The 19297-nt window shown below is 43.8% G+C and overlaps 1 protein-coding gene across 1 annotated transcript in view; it reads right to left on the bottom strand.

Annotated features, from left to right (window-relative positions):
• galnt14 (UDP-N-acetyl-alpha-D-galactosamine:polypeptide N-acetylgalactosaminyltransferase 14 (GalNAc-T14)) overlaps positions 1–19297 on the bottom strand; it is a 105912-nt gene that overhangs the window by 26011 nt on the left and 60604 nt on the right. Inside the window, exons 3-5 of the mRNA XM_086143039.1 lie at positions 17195–17293; positions 7391–7458; positions 4140–4205 (exon numbers count right to left, since the gene is read on the bottom strand). Of these exons, the coding sequence (XP_085999165.1) occupies positions 4140–4205; positions 7391–7458; positions 17195–17293 (233 nt within the window). The remainder of the gene's footprint in view (positions 1–4139; positions 4206–7390; positions 7459–17194; positions 17294–19297) is intronic.

Raw genomic sequence — 19297 nt, 5'->3', positions numbered from 1 at the left:
GATTTTAAACAAATTCCTCGCTAATTGTGATGCACTTATATAGGAATTTGGACTTCTATTATTATTTTTAATAATTAATTACTTTAAGACATTTTTAGCGAAATCCCCAATGGGTTTTGTTTGATGAATATGATGATGATCTTGCACATGTTCAGTTACTTTCCTGTTCACTTTTAGGTGTTTTTTTTAATTTTATTTTTATTTTATTTCAGAAAATTCAAACTCTCACTTTCAAAGCACCAACCATGGGTGTATAAACAGTTGGATGGTGTGGACGGAGCTTGTGCACCTTCTTCCTCACCACTTCCCTCTCCACGCTCAGCCAAGCTAAAGGGAGGAGATCGATGGTGGGCTCTTAGTGACGTCGTCGGAGGACACGGATACAACCTCTTAAGAGGCCATCACGCGCTGCATGTGTGAATCTGTCTCGCCAGGATCCAGGACGTGCGGTGGCGGATGTGTGTGTCGGCAGATTGTACTTTAAAGACAGATTGAGTGTGTGTGTGTGCACAGCGTGTTTGTGTGTGTAAATGAGCCCATTAGAGAGGCAGGCGTTCTCTTCTATTTGGCCTAAATGGTCCAATCAATACTCCCTGACATGGAGGTCTTGTGTGTGTTTGTGTGTGTATGCGTGTGTGTCGCGGAGATGGGGTGTCCAGTAGTGCTTGTGTGTCGGTGACATTGTACCGGGGGTCGTGAAGTTTCACGCGGCGCTGTTAGGCAGAGACTCAGCCAATTAAAAATCCCATTTCATCCTCAATAAGGCTTTATTTTCTGGATGGACACACACGTATACACACAACACACACACACACACACATATACACACTTTCACACCGAGTTGGACTCACCCAATGTACAAAACCCCCATTAACATCTGCTTTTCTTTTTTTTTTTTTCGGAAAGGTTGCAGATCGCATGACTTTACCCTGATCAGCCACTAAAGGGCGCTATCACATCCTCTTGCGCAACATCGTAAAATCCACTTTCATGGAATTTCAGAAATTTGAATGCAAAGTTAAAGTAACATTACTCAAAACTTCATATCACCTAATTTTTTTTGATATTTTTGGAAAAGCTTATTGTTTTTGTGGTTGAGATTTTTTTTTCTTGATTACATTGATGCTCTTATTTTAAATCATAAGATCGCATATAAACTGCTTCTAAACTGATGGAAGTTATCAGAAAATTTGGGGGACTGTTTTTTTTTTTTTTTAAATACTTACTAAAATTAGCAAATAACATCCCTGTGAGGAAGCAAATAAATCTGTACAATCTGCTGAGGTGCCCTCAATGAAATAACTAACTTATGCTAAATTGTGTTTTTTCTGGGCTGGGATATATTCATTTCTATTGATTGATTATTACTTACAGTAATAATGATACATAAGAAAATTAAGGCATTTGAATTAATTTACACCGAGGAACGCTGATGAGTCTCGTTGAAGGGAAATTTGAACAGAAGAAATTTCTCTTCTAGACACAGAAATGCTATTTTTTGCACTTTATAGGAAAAGGAGCTTCTCCGGCGTCCATTAGCACCTCAACACTGAACATGTTGGCGCTAGCGTGCAGGTCGTTCATATTAGCTTTGTGACAGCGCAGGTCACTAATGCTAACGTAACGTTTTTAACGTCGGGGCTCGAATTCTGAAACTAAAAGTCCAAGAGTACGTCTGGTAAATCGACCAGGTTGGGACAGCAGTGTCCCCCACAGACCCAGGTGGACTATTTACACATTTTTCTGGGCATCTGCTCAGCTGGGCGATGCCATTTTCGCAGACGTTTCGCTTCCTAACTGATAAAAGGGTTCTTCTCTCAGCGCCATCTGATCGGCTCCCGGCCGCGACGAAGAGCTAGCGCTCAGCCTCTCGGTAAATCTCACCGCAACCTTTGGAACGGGCTCGGGATAATAATGTTCAGGCTACGGTGCTGTGAGTGTGGCGTCCTCAGGAGTATATCAGCATGTGCGTGTGTGTGTATGTGTGTGTGTGTGTGTGTGTGACCACAGAGGACATACAGTGTTGGCCTGCAGTGTTTTATGGGCATTTAAAAAGACAATCAAGTCAGAAGGCCTGAAGCCATAAACTTAACTAGCCAAACTGATGAACCCTGTGTGTGTGTGTGTGTGTGTATGTGTGTTGTGTATGTGCGTGCGTGTGCCCGTGCACTGTTCGGTGCACTATAATGAAATCCTTCAATAACAGCATGTTGGACGTGTTCCTGTTGTTAAAGAGAGAGCGAAGCAGGGCGAGAGGAAAGGAGTGACAAACGAGACAAACAGCCGAGTGAACCGGAAAGAGAAGGCAGAAATAAATCGAGGGCAAAGCGGAAAAAAAAAAGAGTCCGAAAGAAGAGGTGAAGATGAAGAAGCGAGGGAACGATCAATTCTGGATGCTATCAGCGCATTAAATAGATGTCGTTATTGCAAACGTTCCCTCAAGACAGGATTCGACCATCTGACCGTTGTGCAGTCACCGGGGCGACCAGTGTCGACCAATAGCAATCGCGACACGTAACCTACGCCGGGAGTTGCTTTGTCTGACTTTGTGACACGAAACCGTGATCCGTCTGTCCAACTATCAGCCAATCGGCACCGGGGCGGGACTGATCCTGCATTCATTCACGGTCAGACTTCGGACCTCTGAGCTACCAACAAACGCAGCAACGCCCAGTTCCGCCACTGTTCAGAAAAGAAGTTAGACAAATGATGGGGAAAAAGATCAATATTCTCCTTCTTCTTACTTATCTAACCACAGAGTCGCAGCAGCCAATCGTCTGCCGCCGAGGGAAAGATCAATACTAATTTGAATAAAATAACATGTAAACTGTGATTTCCAGTGACCCCGACCAGAACCGGGACGTTGTTTTTTGGGATCAGAGAACCGAGGTTGTCGAGTTCAGAATAATCATTTGTGCGAACATCGATTTCATTCGGTCTCCGCGGGCCGTCCCGTGAAGTTAGGACTTCAGCCCGACGAGAGACATTGACTAATATCCTTTCTTATTGGCTCTTACCGGGTCTAATCCTGTTTTTTGTCCAATCCCTTTTTATCTGGTCTTATTCCTCTCGCCCTTTCAAGTCTGGCATTGTCTTGGACTTTCTCATCTTATCGGGTTCCCTCTAATCTTGGTTTAATCCTGTCTAATCCCATCTAAGCCGTCTAATCTTGTTTTATCTTATTATATCATAGCGGAGATCATACGGTCAGTGACTCGACCTCAGGTTCCGAGTGAGCATCAAAAATGTTTGTCGAAGGAAACGTATGGAAAAAAAAGCGTGGACGTTTTCCGGGCCGAAATCGCCGGGGTGACCCAGAAACAAACTTGTGTCAATACTTAAAGGCTAATATTCACTTCCTGGTCAAAGACATGAACTGAATTTTAGGTAAACACAAACCGTGCAAAATGTTAAATGATATAAAAGCATTGTAATTATATTCATTGATTCATTTATATTCATTACAGGAGAATCAGGGCTACTTTAATCAATAAAATGCAGTTTCCCAATTGAGTTTTGAACACGGAAGTGCAAAAAATCTCGACACGAAAATGAAACATTAAAAGTAAGATATGATTTATGATCAAATGTCTTTTCCATGTTTCACTCATTATCATTTTAGATCAATACTTTCATCTGAATATCAGTGTAGGGACGTAAAACTGGATATATTAATGAACATTGATCATCATTCTATCAATGTATAAAATTAGATTATATCTTAAACCTTCTTCTGCTTATTTTAGATTTTCCTGACTTTATGGAAATGATCCCAGGAGGGTCCCGGCTCCACGCTTTGGGAAAGCGAACAGCCTGAGAGGCTCATAAATGAACTAATAAAACATCTGTTTCACCCGCGGGACGAACTCACATCACACACTAAAGGTAATTTTACACAATTGTGTGTGCTTTTTTTAAGCCCCATCAACCTATTCATTGCTAGACACACACACACACAGACACACACAAGAGGAAGCACACGCAATAAATGCAAAAACACATAAGCATAGAAGCAATGTGCATAATTATAGATGCAAATATACATTTCCCATTCTTGTTGACACAATTTGCAAAACAAGCACACACACACACATACACACACACACACACACGCATGCATTCACACACTGCTGACGTACCCTCTCTCTTGCTGTTGCGCAGACATTTGACTTTGGGCAGTTTGGTAAGAAGTTGGCAGTCGCTTTCTAAACAGAACAGAATAGAATAGAATTAATGAGGCTGCAGAAACTGACAGAAGTTGCCTACAATGACTGAAATTTCTGAAAAATTAATGAGACCTGATGTAAAAATTGAGTGAAATTGCAGTAAAATCTGCAAGAAAATTCAGAAAAAGCTCCTCGAAATTCACTTTCATTAGTGAAAAAGTAGTTAACATGTAAGAGTATCTGCCAGAACAGGGTTGGGCAATTATTTTGGCAGGCGGGCAACATTTCTTATTTCATTGTTATGCGCGGGCCAACTAGGTATCATGTTAATTGAACAAAATTAAAATTGCAATTCAAATATTTACATTTTTTGGGCATTTAAAATCATGAATGATCATATAAATGTATTGACATTATTTTGTATGTAATCATCTATACAAAATTAAAGAAAAGAGAAAAAAATAAGGAGTTTCTAAATGTTGATTGAAAATACTTGTTAAAATATTCAAAGAAAATAGTTTGGCGGGCCGGATAAAAAAAGCAAAACGAGCCGGATGTGGCCGGCGAGCCGTAAAGTGCCCAGATCTGTGCCAGAACAATGTGTAATGGTAAAAGGGAATCAGAATGAAATGAAAAGTTTGCAAGCCAGTGGTGAGACCAGCGATGTTGTCTGCGTCGAAGAAAAGACAGGAAGCAGAGCTGGAGGTGGCAGAGATGAAAATATTTGGGGATGCAATGGTAGAGTTCAATAACCCGGATTGATACATATTATGTACATGCTTGTTTACATTTTTATTTCCTTTTCCCCAAAAAGCTATTTCCCCCTCAGGGCCAAGTGGTAATGTATGCTAGATGTTTTGGAGATAAAGTCAGGGAAGCCAGACTGAGATGGTTGGGAATATATTGGTAGGAGGATGCTGAGGTTGGCGCTGTCAGGCAGGAGGTCTAGCGGAAGACCAAAGAGAAGATTTATGGATGTAGTAAAAGAGGACATTAAGTTGGTCGGCGTCAGAGAGGAGGATGCGGAGAATAGGGTTAGATGGAGGAGGTTGATTGGCTGCGGCGACCCCTGGAGGGAAAGCCGAAAGGAAAAGACGTACGAGAAGTTCCCTGCGAATCAGCCAGAAATGACAGAATAAACTCCCCAGAAGGAAAGATCTTTAAGCTGTCATGAAATTACCCGACAGGTGAGGAGGACCTTTCCTAGAAACACATCGACTGAAAAAAGAAACTTCCTGAAAAGTAGAAAGAAATCAGTTAACATAAAGAATCGCCTTTTTAAATGCATGCAGAAATGACCTTCAAATCTAAAAAACGAAAAATACATTTAAAGATAAAAAAAAAAATCACAAGTTTATGACGTGATAATTGTCGATGAATAAAGGACCTAAAACCATCCATTGCTCATGTTGCAGTGTTCTGGTTCCCAGGCCAGGAGGGGGGCGGAGGGGGTTCCAGAAGGAGCCGTAGACGCTCATATCTCTTATCGCCGCTGTGAAAAAGCCGGCAGACATTTTGTTTCTGATCCTATCGGCCTGCCGGGCTGATACCGAGAACTTATTTTCCAGAGAGAGTGCGAAGAAAAATAGCGGAGTGCAGTGGATGAGAGGACTTTCTGTTATTGCTCGTCTTGTAAAAAGTGTCGTTTTTTTTTTTTTTTTTTTTTTTTTTTATCTGGGGGGACAATCTTTAACTGGATGGACGACTATTTTCCCCGAGAGGGAACAGGATTTAACGCAGACGCTCTCGGGGTTGTCAAATAAACGCTTCTATTCCGGTGAACCTTTTGCGTCCGGCCCCTTCACAATAAGAGCCACGACGACGGCGGGAGGCAACAGCAACAACAGCAGGGAAGAAGAGAAAAGAAGTGATTCCCATGGGTCGGATTAGAGCAGTTTATAAAATTACATCTATAATTTTTTATTTTTTTATTTTCTAGCTTGATTAAAAAAAAATGCCAATTTTCCAACTGAAAAAGTACCAGAAAATGTTGGATGGGGGGAGTGATTTTTCAGGTTTCCCAGACTTCTTGACGGCGCAAGCGTCTTCCACCAATCAGCTTTCAGCGTTTCCGCATGCTAAACCCAGCGCGCAGCTGAAAGCTTGTTTATTTCATTTCCGCAGACCTTTGTTTCATCGTGAAGAAACAGACCCAAAGAGGATTTCATCAGAGAAGCGGAGCGTGGGACTTCGAGACAGCTCCTGCTTATCGCCCCCTAGTGGACCGGAGGTGAAGTGCAGTCACATTTTCCTCTTCAAGGCCCTTTTTGAACGAACTACCCCTTTCAGGTGCTTCCGAAACTCAGACCACGGGGACGACAAGGAATTCCTTTCGCCTGGGGGGGAAACAAGTTCCTTCGTAGTAAAAGTTCCTCGTTTTTGGACAATGTTCATCACCCCCTGCATGCCACACTGACGTCCTGTCAGAGTTCCTGTCAAAACACTGAGGAGCTCAGCTGAACGCCACAAGTCATTCCCACTTGAGGCTATCAGACTTTTTAATTCCTCTCCCTTCAGCCGCAGGGAATCATAAAATCTTAAAACCTAAAATAAATAAATAAATAAATAAATAAACTCACCCACTGACTGTAAATTGTAATTATTTAAACTGTAATAATTTATCTGTATATATGTTCATAACCGTGCAATATTTCATAACAGCTACATGTACAATATTTTTACATACTCTTGTGAACTCCTTATCTTTCACTTGTTACTTAAGACACTTTATAGTTTATTTGTATTTCTTATTCTCCCTTTTTCTCTTATTTTTTACTGTACAATTTTTCTACTATCATTTATTATTGTTATATTTTTCTTGTAACTCTGGCACAACAATTTCCTCGGGATAAATAAAGTTGTTCTTATTCTTATTTCAGTGGTAACAGGACTATTGATATGCATATAAATCTGGAGCAAGATCCAAATAGTAAAGTGCAAATCAAACAAACGTTATTATGACCTAGTTATGGTGTTTGTGTGTGTGTGTGTGTGTGTGTGTGTGTGTGTGTGCGCGGGTTGGTCACAGCTGCCGGTCGCCTCTTTGGCCCAGTATCTTTCCGTCAGCATTGTCATCCTGGATCTGGACGCAGCTGTGTGGGAAACTAGTCCCTCTCTGACCTGCTCTCTGCTTTCACCTGACCTGGAAGAAAGAATGTGTGTGTGTGTGTGTGTGTGTGTGTGTGTGTGTGTGTGTGTGTGTGTGTGTGTGTGTGAGCGCTCACCGTCGTCACTGAAGTCGTCCACGAGGATGATCTCATGGATGAGATGCACCGGAGTCCGGTTTAAAACGCTGAAAAAAAAAACGGGATATAAAAGCAGGAGTTAACATTGATATTAAATGTGAACACACACACACACACACACACACACACAAACACACAAAGATTGAGGTAAATGCCAGACACACACGTGCACACCCGGGCAGGTGCTCGTGAATCCATTACGGACGCGCCGGCTGCCATTTGAAACAACATATTGAAAATGTCAGGCCCGATCGTGGCTATGAAAATGTGCGACGCGTCACGTCTAAAAAACTATTTCATTAAAGAGGAAGATTGAGACATAAAAAATTCATAACTTTGGGTGGAAGAAAATGAGAAAATGTGTTTTGTTCTGGGTTCCTGCACCGTTTTATTTCATTATTTCTCTTCTCCTCCGTGTGATATAACCTCTTTGCTCATCATCCCCTCTGGAGGGGGGGAAAGGAAAGAAGGAAAGGGCATGCAGGAGAAATGAGAAGAATTGGGAGGAACGGGAAATTAAAAAATACGATAAAAAAGGAGGAGGAGAGATTGAAAAGAGAAGGAAGGAAAAGGAGGAGGAGGAAGGGAGGAGAGGAGAGGATGGATCATAACGGGACGGAAAAGTAACGAGTGATTTGTGTTAAACGAGTGAAAATTAACTTGATAAAGAACGGAGGGAGGAGGAAGCGTTGAGGGAGCGAGGGATGGAGCGGGTGATAATGTCGGAGGAGGAGGTGTGGAGCGAAACGCGAGTCCATCAGGAAGACTGATGGACAGCGGTGAGGAGGAGAGAGAGAAAAGGAGAGGTGGAGAGAGAGAGAGAGAAGAAGAGAGGGAGGGACAGAGGGGAGGATGACAGAGATGGATCGTCAGCTCGGTGAGTGGCCGACAGAGAAAAGATGGAAGAAGGAGTGATGGATGGGACGGAGGGGGAGAGAGAGGGAAGGAGAGGGGGATCAGCATCTATCTTTTTTCTATCATGGATACATCTGAACGCAGTAAAAGTATCAAAGGTGAAAGTACAGAAAAGGCCCTGTCGGTATTTTATTGAAATACATCACAGAGGGACGACACAGGGGTAGAACGGGGGCGACACAGGAGTGACACAGGGGCGGCAAAGGGGCAACACAGGGCCAGTACATGGGCGACACAGGGGCGGCAAAGGGGTGACTCAAGGGCGACTCAGGGGCAGGATAGGGGCGACATAGGGGCGACACATGGGCGACACATGGGCGGCAAAGGGGCGACAGAGGGGCAACACAGGGGCGGCAAAGGGGCGACTCAAAGGCGACACAGGGGCAGTACAGGGGTGACTCAAGGGCAGTACAGGGGCGACACAGGGGTGACTCAGGGGCGACTCAGGGGTGACACAGGGCCACTACAGGGGCGACGCAGGTGCAACACAGGGGTGGCAAAGGTGCGACTCAAGGGCAACTCAGGGGCAGTATAGGGGCGACATAGGGGCGACACATGGGCGACACATGGGCGGCAAAGGGGCGACAGAGGGGCAACACAGGGGCGGCAAAGGGGCGACTCAAAGGCGACACAGGGGCAGTACAGGGGTGACTCAAGGGCAGTACAGGGGCGACACAGGGGTGACTCAGGGGCGACTCAGGGGTGACACAGGGCCACTACAGGGGCGACGCAGGTGCAACACAGGGGTGGCAAAGGTGCGACTCAAGGGCAACTCAGGGGCAGTATAGGGGCGACACATGGACGGCAAAGGGGCAACACAGGGGCAACACAGGGGCAGCAAAGGGGCGACACAGGGGCGGCATAGGTGCGACTCCAGGGAGACTCAGGGGCAGTACAGGGGCAACACAGATGCAACAGGGGGGCGACACAGGGGCGGCAAAGGGGTGACTCAAGGGCGACTCAGGACCAGTGTAGGAGCGACACAGGGGCGACACAGGGGCGACACAGGGGCGACACATGGGCGGCAAAGGGGCGACAGAGGGGCAACACAGGGGCGGCAAAGGGGCGACTCAAAGGCGACACAGGGGCAGTACAGGGGTGACTCAAGGGTAGTACAGGTGCGACACAGGGGTGACTCAGGGGCGACTCAGGGGTGACACAGGGCCACTACAGGGGCGACGCAGGTGCAACACAGGGGTGGCAAAGGTGCGACTCAAGGGCAACTCAGGGGCAGTATAGGGGCGACACATGGACAGCAAAGGGGCAACACAGGGGCAACACAGGGCCAGTACAGGGGCAACACAGGGGCAGCAAAGGGGCAACACAGGGGCGGCATAGGTGCGACTCCAAGGCGACTCAGGAGCAGTACAGGGGCAACACAGATGCAACACGGGGGCAACACGGGGGCAACACAGGGGCGGCAAAGGGGCGACTCAGGGATGACTCAGGAGCAACACAGGGGTGACACGGGGGCGGCAAAGGGGCAACACAGGGGCGAATGTGAATGAAAGAGTGAATGGCTGTCTCTATAGAATGTATCTATGAGAGGATGAATGGCTGCATGTCTTTCCATGTCACGCAGATGAGAGGGCAAATAGTCGTATGTCCCTACTTGACGTGTGGATTACAGGGTGAATGGTTGTCCCTCTCTGTATGTCAGGTGGATGCAGGGTGAATAGTTGTATGTCCAAGAATTCTTGACGAAATCTTCTTGCCATGACAACCGGACTTCACTTCAGTTTCTTCAACTGACTATGTTTCACCCCACGTCTGAGAGGCTTCTTCAGTTGTCGGCTTACTGACCTGGATGACTTAGCACCATATATGTCCATATATATGTCTCTATATGTGGCCCTGTGATCGATTATCCATTCCTGCCATCGTAGCCAGGGTGCGCTCCAGCAGCTTTGCGGCCCAGAGTGCAGGACAAGCATTATAGATCATAAGAGATGAATGCATGAATACATCAATGACTATTAAATCATAAGGTCTGAAAACTGAGACACAAGCCGCGACCGGCCCTACGTCAGGAAAACCTAAATCCAACATCTGACAGGCGTCAAATTAAACGTTGGTGGGTGGAGTTATAGCAACCCATTCATCCCACCTCCCTCTCCCGACTCCCCCTCAGACCCCACTGGGACTTAAACCAGCTTCCTGTCAGTGATGGAGCTGCTGCTAAATAGGGGGCTTGTGATCGGCTGCCTGGGCGGTTGGAAGAGGAGGGGGGTCAACTCCCGCTGGGGCTGACGCGTGTGTGTGTGTGTGTGGGTGGGTCTGATAAACCCAATGGTTGCAGGGACAAACAACAAAAAGACCTAAAACAAAAGAAGCCATCATTGGTGTTATTGTTGCTCATTCTGATTTATATTTAAAAAAAATTCCTTGCTAATTTTTGCTAATAATGTCTCTGCAGTTTTAGAATTTTGGATGCGGATTTGGCTTTAAATGCTGCAAGTCGTAACACTAATTGAAATATTTGGCTTTGGAAAATAAAAAACACTCTCTTTTCCTACTTTACTCTTAAATCTTCCAGAGGAGGAACCTGTGATTTAGAGTCTGGATAGCCCCGTCCCACCCACGGCCTCGTATTTCTGCCCCCGATAAACGCTGGCTCATCGAGACCGATAAACGGCTGCCCGTCCCGCCTGTCCGTCCGCGTTAAACCGTCTCATCGCTGCTAATCCGGATGCTTTACATCCCCGTTTCCTCATTAGACTCCGATGATTGTTTTAAGGGAAAGCTCATCAGATCGATAATATACGACTGTAAATATCTAGGATGAATCTGTGCCTCGGCGCTCCTCGGATGGAAACTCTTCTAACCAGGCTTCTATTTAAAATGTTAAAAAGAGGTAGATAAAGCTCAGTGCTTGGGATACAAACATGGGATGGGAGGATAAAGTGTTACTAAAGCGCCGACGTCGAGCTGAAACCATTGGTCTGGCCCCGGACGGCTCACCCCCATCCCAACCTCCCCCTCCTCCAATAAATCGTGAATGATCAGCTTCGGGGAGAAGCCATCCGAACTCTTTGCTGGGCATTTTTAGGACCAGTGAGTCGGAAAGTGCTGAGCTGGTGCTGATGGAGAAGTTGGGCTTTGGACACACTCCCCGACTCCTATCGACTGCTGAGTCGAACGGGACGGCGGGCGGAAAGATGGGCAGAGGGAGCAAAATATATTGATACGAGTTTCTTTGCTGCAGTTATTTATTGGCCACGTGATTTCCCTGGTTACTAGTTGGCTCACGGGAACGTTTTACGTAATCAAAAACATAAAGCGACTGATATCCTGTTAGGATCCACTTTCGGAATGGTTGAACAAGAAGTCCAAGGTTTACAACGAAGTCCTTGACTTACAATGTTTTGTGTTTACGTCGCCATCTATCATGAATTTATTAAGAAAGTCTTTTTCCAACATTCCGACAATGAGGTTTGCGATATTAAAACAAATTTTCCGTGAGAACTGGTTAGCTGTATCGGATGAATTTGTCGGCTTTTTTTACATTCGCCTCTCCAGACTCACCTGTCTTTCCAGACTCACCTGGTTATGTGCAGGTGTTAGCATAGGCGAGCGACAATGGCACCGTACGGGAGCAAATCGCATTACGTGGCGCCGTGGGAACGGAATTCCGACTTAAGTTGAGGACCTCCTGTAAGTCTCTGTACGGCATATGGATGAGATGCTTGTACACCTTACTTACTGACCTTTTGCACTAAACTGTACAAAAAAACTGCTGCTACTCTCTCTATTCAAATTACATATATTCATACATTTCAGTCTTCATGCTGTCAAATATCTGTCATCTTTTCACCTTCGTATCTGCGTGCACCTTACACCTTATACTTTAATATTTACTGTTTAATGTAATAGAGCACTTTACTGCTTAATTTGCACTCTATTATTATTATTATTTTGTGGATTTCATGTCACTGTAGGATTGTGAGAAACGTCTTCTTCATTCTCATGTGAGTCATCTGGAGAAATTGACAATAAAGCTGACTTGGTCTCTTAATGACATGTGAGTTACATATGTCCTATGTAAATAGTTGTTTGTCTCCATGTCGCGAATGAATAGTGATCGATCGACCCTGAGTGCCGATAAGCAGTATTGATAGAATGAATGAATGAATGAGTCAATGAATAACGAAAGTTGACTCTCGTGGCAACAAAAAAAAAAAACACAACTACAAAATGGCGACAAAATCAGAAAAGTTATATCAAATGGCAGAATATTTAAGTTAATAAGGGGAACTATATACAATAGCAGCAGATTAATGACGTCAATCAATGGAATCGATCAGCGGGACGTGAATCCGGACCGGGTTCAACTTGGGTTAAACTGATCCGAGATCAAATGTGCTCTCGCCTCTTCATTAACCCGCAAAACACAGTAAAAAAAAAAAAGCCATTATAGACAAACAAACAAAGAAGGCCGGCACAGCCACGAGCCTCGCACAGCTAATTAACCTTCTTCCCTCAAATCCATTACCACTCGGCGGCAGGTCTGTCGCCGGACGTTACCGCGGACGGGCGGATCGAGAGGGAGGAACCAGGAAACGAAGGAAGAGATCCGTCCCGGGACGTCTCCGATCGCGTCACTTCTCGGGGTTTTCAATCGAAGAATAATTTGGACGGGACGCCCCCGCGGCCTCCGCCTGCGGACGAACAAAACAACACCCGCTGTTTCATTCCTCCATGGGTAGATTCTCTCTCTTTCTCTCTCAAGCTGCTTATCTCTCGCCCAGCGAAGACAGAGATGAGATCAATTTTCAGGAGGCGGGCTGATTAAATATCGACAGACGGCTAGTCTTTGATCGCTGGGCGAGAAGCTTTCAAAGTGCCCATCATTGTCTCGGAAAACGTATTAAAAACTTGGGGCTGCGGCGAAACGCGGCCCCAAAGTGCTCAGAAGTCCAAAATTACAGCAATTTAGGGTATAATTGTAGGCATTCGAAAACACTCTGAGTGATTCCAGAGTCCCCGGAGCGAGGCGTGATTGCGGATACTAAAAGGAAAAACTTATCTGGCTATTATCTGTCCATTCCACTTCTTTTTTTTATTTCTTATCTTTATCTTTCTCTCCCATTTGAAAATTGAAGCCTGAAAATGGATTGCTATTTTTTTCCCATCATTCAACGCCTCTTAGAAAAGTCAGAAACAAGCAGATTTCAAGGGCCGCCCCCGGTTTGGACGCCGCTGCTCAAATGGTGAGAGCGACTTTGGATACGTGAACTTCAACCAACCTGCCGCAGTGTCGTTGAGCAGAGCACCGAAACGCAAAGTACAACGTTAGCTGACGATCTGCGCGGCGGCTAAGGCTCAGTCGGCATCCCTCCGATTGGAAAGTCAGCGGTTGGATTCCCCGGCTCACCCTTTCTGCGCGTTTTTGGCCGAAACGCCGAACCCCGAGGCCTGGTTAGCGTTGTGAATAGCAACGATGCTACCATTAGCGTGTGAGCACATATGTGAGATGGTGAGTGCTATCAAACACTACTGTTTACCATTTGTGCTGTGCATGTGTGTGACAAAATAAAGGATTTTCATGTTCTTCTTCTTTAAATTTCCCCCCGTCATCCTCCGGAACCACTCACGTCAAAAATTCCCAGCGTCAAATTGGCCAATCGCAGTCGCCCCTTTTTGTAAACACCGATTTACAAAGGGAACCATCATAACACATTTGCAAAGAGCAGTATGTTATCATGCAAATTTTTATCCTTTCTTGGTACAAAATGTAGGTAAATTCTTCAAATTTGTTTTAGGTAATTTATTTTCGGAAAGCAGCTGAATTTCTGTTACGTTTTTTTTTTCGTTTTTTTTTCCTGCGCTGACTTTAAGACGTTTACCTTTTTCAACAGCGACCTTAATTTTTCTGACAACTGTAGGAATGTTCACGTCACTTGCATTATTGCCTGGAATTTCGTACGAGTATTAATGCTATTTAAGGTTGCATTTAATCCGTCCAGGATTTTTTTTCTTTTTCCATGCTCAGTTATCTGCGTCACCCTTGTGAGATTATTAATATCTATGAAATATAAGATGTTTTCCAGCTTCAAAGGATCCTGTTTATTCTGGTGAGAGTCGGCGTTCCATATTTCCCAAACTAAAAATAAAAGGCAGCTCAACTACTTCCAGCTACAAGTCACAAGGCGTGCACACGCGCGCGCACACACACACACACACACACACACACACACACACACACACACATATACAGTGAGCCAGAGCCAGAGGGAGCAGTGGAGCCCAGGGAGACAGATTGTCTTTTAATTGGTTGAAAACTGCAGAGCTTTGAGAAGGGCTGAAGGGGAGGACACACACACACAAATGCACACACACACACACATACACACACACACACACACACACACACACACATACACACACACACACACACACACACACATACACACACACACACACACACACACACACAGCATCTCTGATCGTAAGGAGACGTAGCCAGTCCCTGCAGCGTGGCTGGTATAATGAGCTGAACTCTGGCCAAAATGTGTGTGTGTGTGTGTGTGTGTGTGTGTGTGTGTGAATGTGTATGTGTGTGCATGTGAGAGGGCGAGAAGGACTACCTGCTGATATCATCAAACCGAGGGACACAGAGATGGTTCAGAGATTAAGGGTCACAAGTGTGTAGGTGTGTGTGTGTGTGTGTGTGTGTGTGTGTGTGTGTGTGTGTGTGTGTGTGTGTGCATGCACGTGCGTGTGCGTATACGAGTGCTTTCTTCTGCAGCATCTCTTAGAGCAGGGGTGTCAAACTCAAATACACAGTGGGCCAAAATTCAAAACTGGGACAAAGTCGCGGGCCAACATTGATATTCATTGAAAAAAATCTTCAACAGTGACCCTTTTCACCCAAACAAGTTGTGCTTAAAAACTGTGTATGGAACAAGCAAAGGATAATACTAGGCAATATATAACTTAATATCAAAATTGAAATTCAAATTAAGAGGCACATCAATGGCATTTATTATTTAAATTAAAATAACATAAAAATCGTGTGCTTCTTTTTATTTGCATTTTATTTTTTTTTATTCATCTTATTTTTATTTTTATTTTGCTGATAATAAATGTAAAAATGAAATAATAATAATAATAATAATAATAATAATAATAACAATAATAATAATAATAGTGCATCAAGAAAACATTAATTATAGATCTACTCTGATCATCTTTTCTTCTGGCTATTATTCGGAAGGGTAGTACGTTACCAGTATTAGCATAAGGTTGCTATGATAACTGTCAACAGATGAGAAGACGTTTATGGATCCTGTCGTGATTTTCGTGCCAAAACACCAGCAGAGCATTCTGGGATTTGTGGTATTAGCGGTACATGCGCTGTAAGCTATAATACCGGCGGGCCAGCACATATTATTTAGTATGGCTTTGCAGGCCAAAAATAATTACACCGTGGGCCAAAGCTGGCCCGCGGGCCAGAGTTTGACACCTATGTCTTAGAGGTTGAGTGTAGTTAAAAAATAAAAAAGTGGTACATCTATATATCTATAGCAGTGGTTCGGTGGTTTGGTGGGTCAGTCTCAGGGGTTCGGCGGAGGTCAAGACACACATTGGTGATGACATCACTGGCTGCAGGTCATCACGCTACATCGCTTGGCCTATCCGTGCCGCAGGGATTTTGGTGCGCTCAGTTGTAGTAACTGGTGACTGTCGTGATGGTACGTCATGTGATTTCTTTCTTAATATTTTAATCCCTTCATACTAATTATGTCGGGCAAAAAAAGAAAGCGGTGGGAAGAATACGTACAATACGGATTCACATGTATGACGGAACGTGATTGGAATCGATGTCCTAACTGCATGATTTGCAAAAACAAGATGAGCAATTCTAGTCCAGAACCGGCAAAACTCAGGGAAGGCTTCCTTAAGCTGCATGGAGATGGGAACTACAAGAACATAGCGCTTGCTGAATTCAAGGTGAAGGGAGCCAGATTCGATGAAAAGGCTACTCTGCCTGTTCTTTGTACCCATCAACGAAACGATCCTCCATCCAATAAAGAAGGGTTCGGTGAATGCGCATGTAAAACAGGTGGGGTTCAGTACCTCCAACAAGGTTAAGAACCACCGATCTATAGATATATAGATAAATTTGTGCTTCATATTTAGCTGCACACATTTTTATTTAATTTAGGAACAAAATCAACAAATGGACACATTACACACACACACTCACACACACACATATATATACTGTATATGTTTGTGTGTGTGTGTGTGCAGCTAAATCTGAAGCACAACTAAAATGGATGAATGAGGACAAACTGATCACAATACACAATCAGCAAGTCCTGAATAATTAAAATTGCATTATAAACCTGTGCATACACAGATAAATTCCCTTACAATGATAAAATAATAACAATAATAATAATAATAACTATCATTATTATTATTATTATAATAAAATATCATTATAATGATAATAATAAAGGTGATGAGGATGATGATAACAATAACAACAACAACAATAATAATATGAATAATAACAATAATAATAAACACTAGTTGATACAGGGCCACATTTTGATACAGACAACCATTCATTCTCTCATTCATGTCTGGCCAATGTAGGATGTTTTTGGACTGTGGGAGGAAACCAGAGAACCCAGAGGTACCCAGGCAGACAAGATAGAACATGGACACTTGACAAAGAAAGGAAAAAAAATAGAAAAAATGTGATTTCTACTTGTATCTTATTTTGGCTTCATATAAACTGGACAGGACTTTACATCCAACTTTATTCATCAAATAGGGAAAATCAGAGTTTCATGTTCAATAAATGATAAAGTGACACCATGATTGTGTGTGTGTGTGTGTGTGTGTGTGTCTCACCTCCTGATGGTGCGAAGCAGTGTTGATCGGGCCTCGTTGTGAAAGGTGACAATGATGGAGGTCGAAGGAAGATCGGAATCGTAATGAAGAGCCGAGCATCTGCAGACAGAAAACCCGTCAGTTCATTCGGAAAAATAAAAAAAATCAAGTTTAAATTTATCTTTGATATCTTTGATTTTGAATATTTCACTTTCTGGTCTAGCCAACTAAGACATAACACAACACTTGATATTCAAATACACCTCTAGTAATAATCTAATTCTGCTGCTTTAACCTTAATCTCATCTGTGTCACATCTGTCGTTCACATTTGACACGAGAAACAACCGCTTGGTCACGCTGGACCCGCAGACGACGATGATGAGCTCGCTCATTATAAAACGCAACCTGGCAGCATCTGAATGTGTGTGTGGAACACACAGATGTAATCACACACACACACACACAAACACACACACACACACACACATGCACTTGCATAATGAGATGGCTGGCCTTTAGCTATCAGATTGATGGATTGGTGACATTTCGAAAACAGAAGCTGCCGTCTTGTTCATTCCAGCCTTCATTTCCAGAAGAACTCACCTTTCTAGTGTTTTCCTGGCGTATGTTTATTTGTCTGAAGCCCAACACACCGAACACAAAAAAACAGGTGCTTTTTACTTTAATTTATGACTCACAATATAAAAAAAATCCCCATCTATCCCTAAATAATTGATGTGCCGTTCACACTAATCACAAGGATTAGCACGATTGAAAGGGCTTTGTCTCGACTGACAAGCTGATAAAACGCCACAAGTGTAAACAGTAAAGCTGTTTGATGCGCGCAGAGAAAAAATAAATAAAATACAAAGTCTCGTACAAACAAAACCACGTGATTAGATCCCATCGCTGGATTACGCTGCTGTGGGTAAATTAGATGATGCAGAACATGGATTACAATAAATGTGATTTAAGGCTTTGTTTAAAGCGGCTTCCTGTAACCGCACCAAAGTCTGGACCAACCAAAGAACCTTAGGAGCTACCAATGCTTCGACCGATTGGGTCAAAAGGACTAACAGTCCTGATCCGACCGGGCTTTTAACTTCCAGGCGCCTGTCAGACCTGATATTGTAGAAGATCTGAAAGGTTCAAATCAAACAGTTGGGATGGGAAGATACCCGAAGTCTGTTTAGTGGAGATTTGTCAGCAGACCTTTTTTCGGTGAGTTTTCTGATTCCGTTGTGGATAAGAAGCTCTATGCTGGTTTCGGTGATTCTCTTCGCTCACTTTTCCAGCAGCTAATTTGAACGCCTCGACACCTCCGGCTAGAAAATCCTCTGACAAAGAGGTTTCTGACCCCCTGCTTCAGCCTCCACCATCCCGATCAGGTTGTGTCCACAAAACAACCTAAGGTCTGTCAGACAGAAGCCGTACCGTCTTTGGATCAGACTCCCTGTCTTGCGGGATCCGTGCCGGTGGGTTCAACTCCGCGCCGGTCAATAAGAGCCCAGAGACACGATGGGCTTCCGATGGAGTGAGTTTGCATCAACTGAGATTCACTCCAATGGCCATTTATTGGGACTGGGGGGGCATGGAGGATGGAGCAAATGCCAGCTTGCATCGGGTGGGTTTTAACCTGGCCTACACATGGACATATACAATATTTTACGCGCTCATACACACCTACAAGCAGTTCAGAGTCCTGGAAAGTGCGCCTTCCAAACAGAAACATGGAGGTGAGAGAGCTGACCTGAAAACACTACTAGCCCTGCCTCTGATCACATAGAAGCTAAAAAAAAGGGGGGGGATCCTAGTTTAGAACTCCAGAGATAAGAAAGGGAATAAGAAAGGGAATAAGAAAGGGAATAAGAATAAGAATAAGAATAAGAATAAGAATAAGAATAAGAATAAGAATAAGAATAAGAATAAGAATAAGAATAAGAATAAGAATAAGAATAAGAATAAGAATAAGATCAATTTTATTTATCCCGAAGGAAATAGTTGAGGAAAATATCACAATAATAAATAATAGTGGAAAAATGTATAAACAGTAAAAAAAATTTAAAAAAAGGAAGAATAAGAAATACAAATAAACTATGACGTGTCTTAAGTAACAAGAGAA

Source organism: Fistularia commersonii, chromosome 36 (assembly GCF_037954325.1).
Source record: "Fistularia commersonii isolate RoL2024-O1a breed Wild chromosome 36, RoL_Fcom_v1.0, whole genome shotgun sequence".
NCBI lineage: Eukaryota > Metazoa > Chordata > Actinopteri > Syngnathiformes > Fistulariidae > Fistularia > Fistularia commersonii.
The sequence above is the reverse complement of the archived record's forward strand: the minus strand, read 5'-3'. Positions and strand labels throughout refer to the sequence as shown.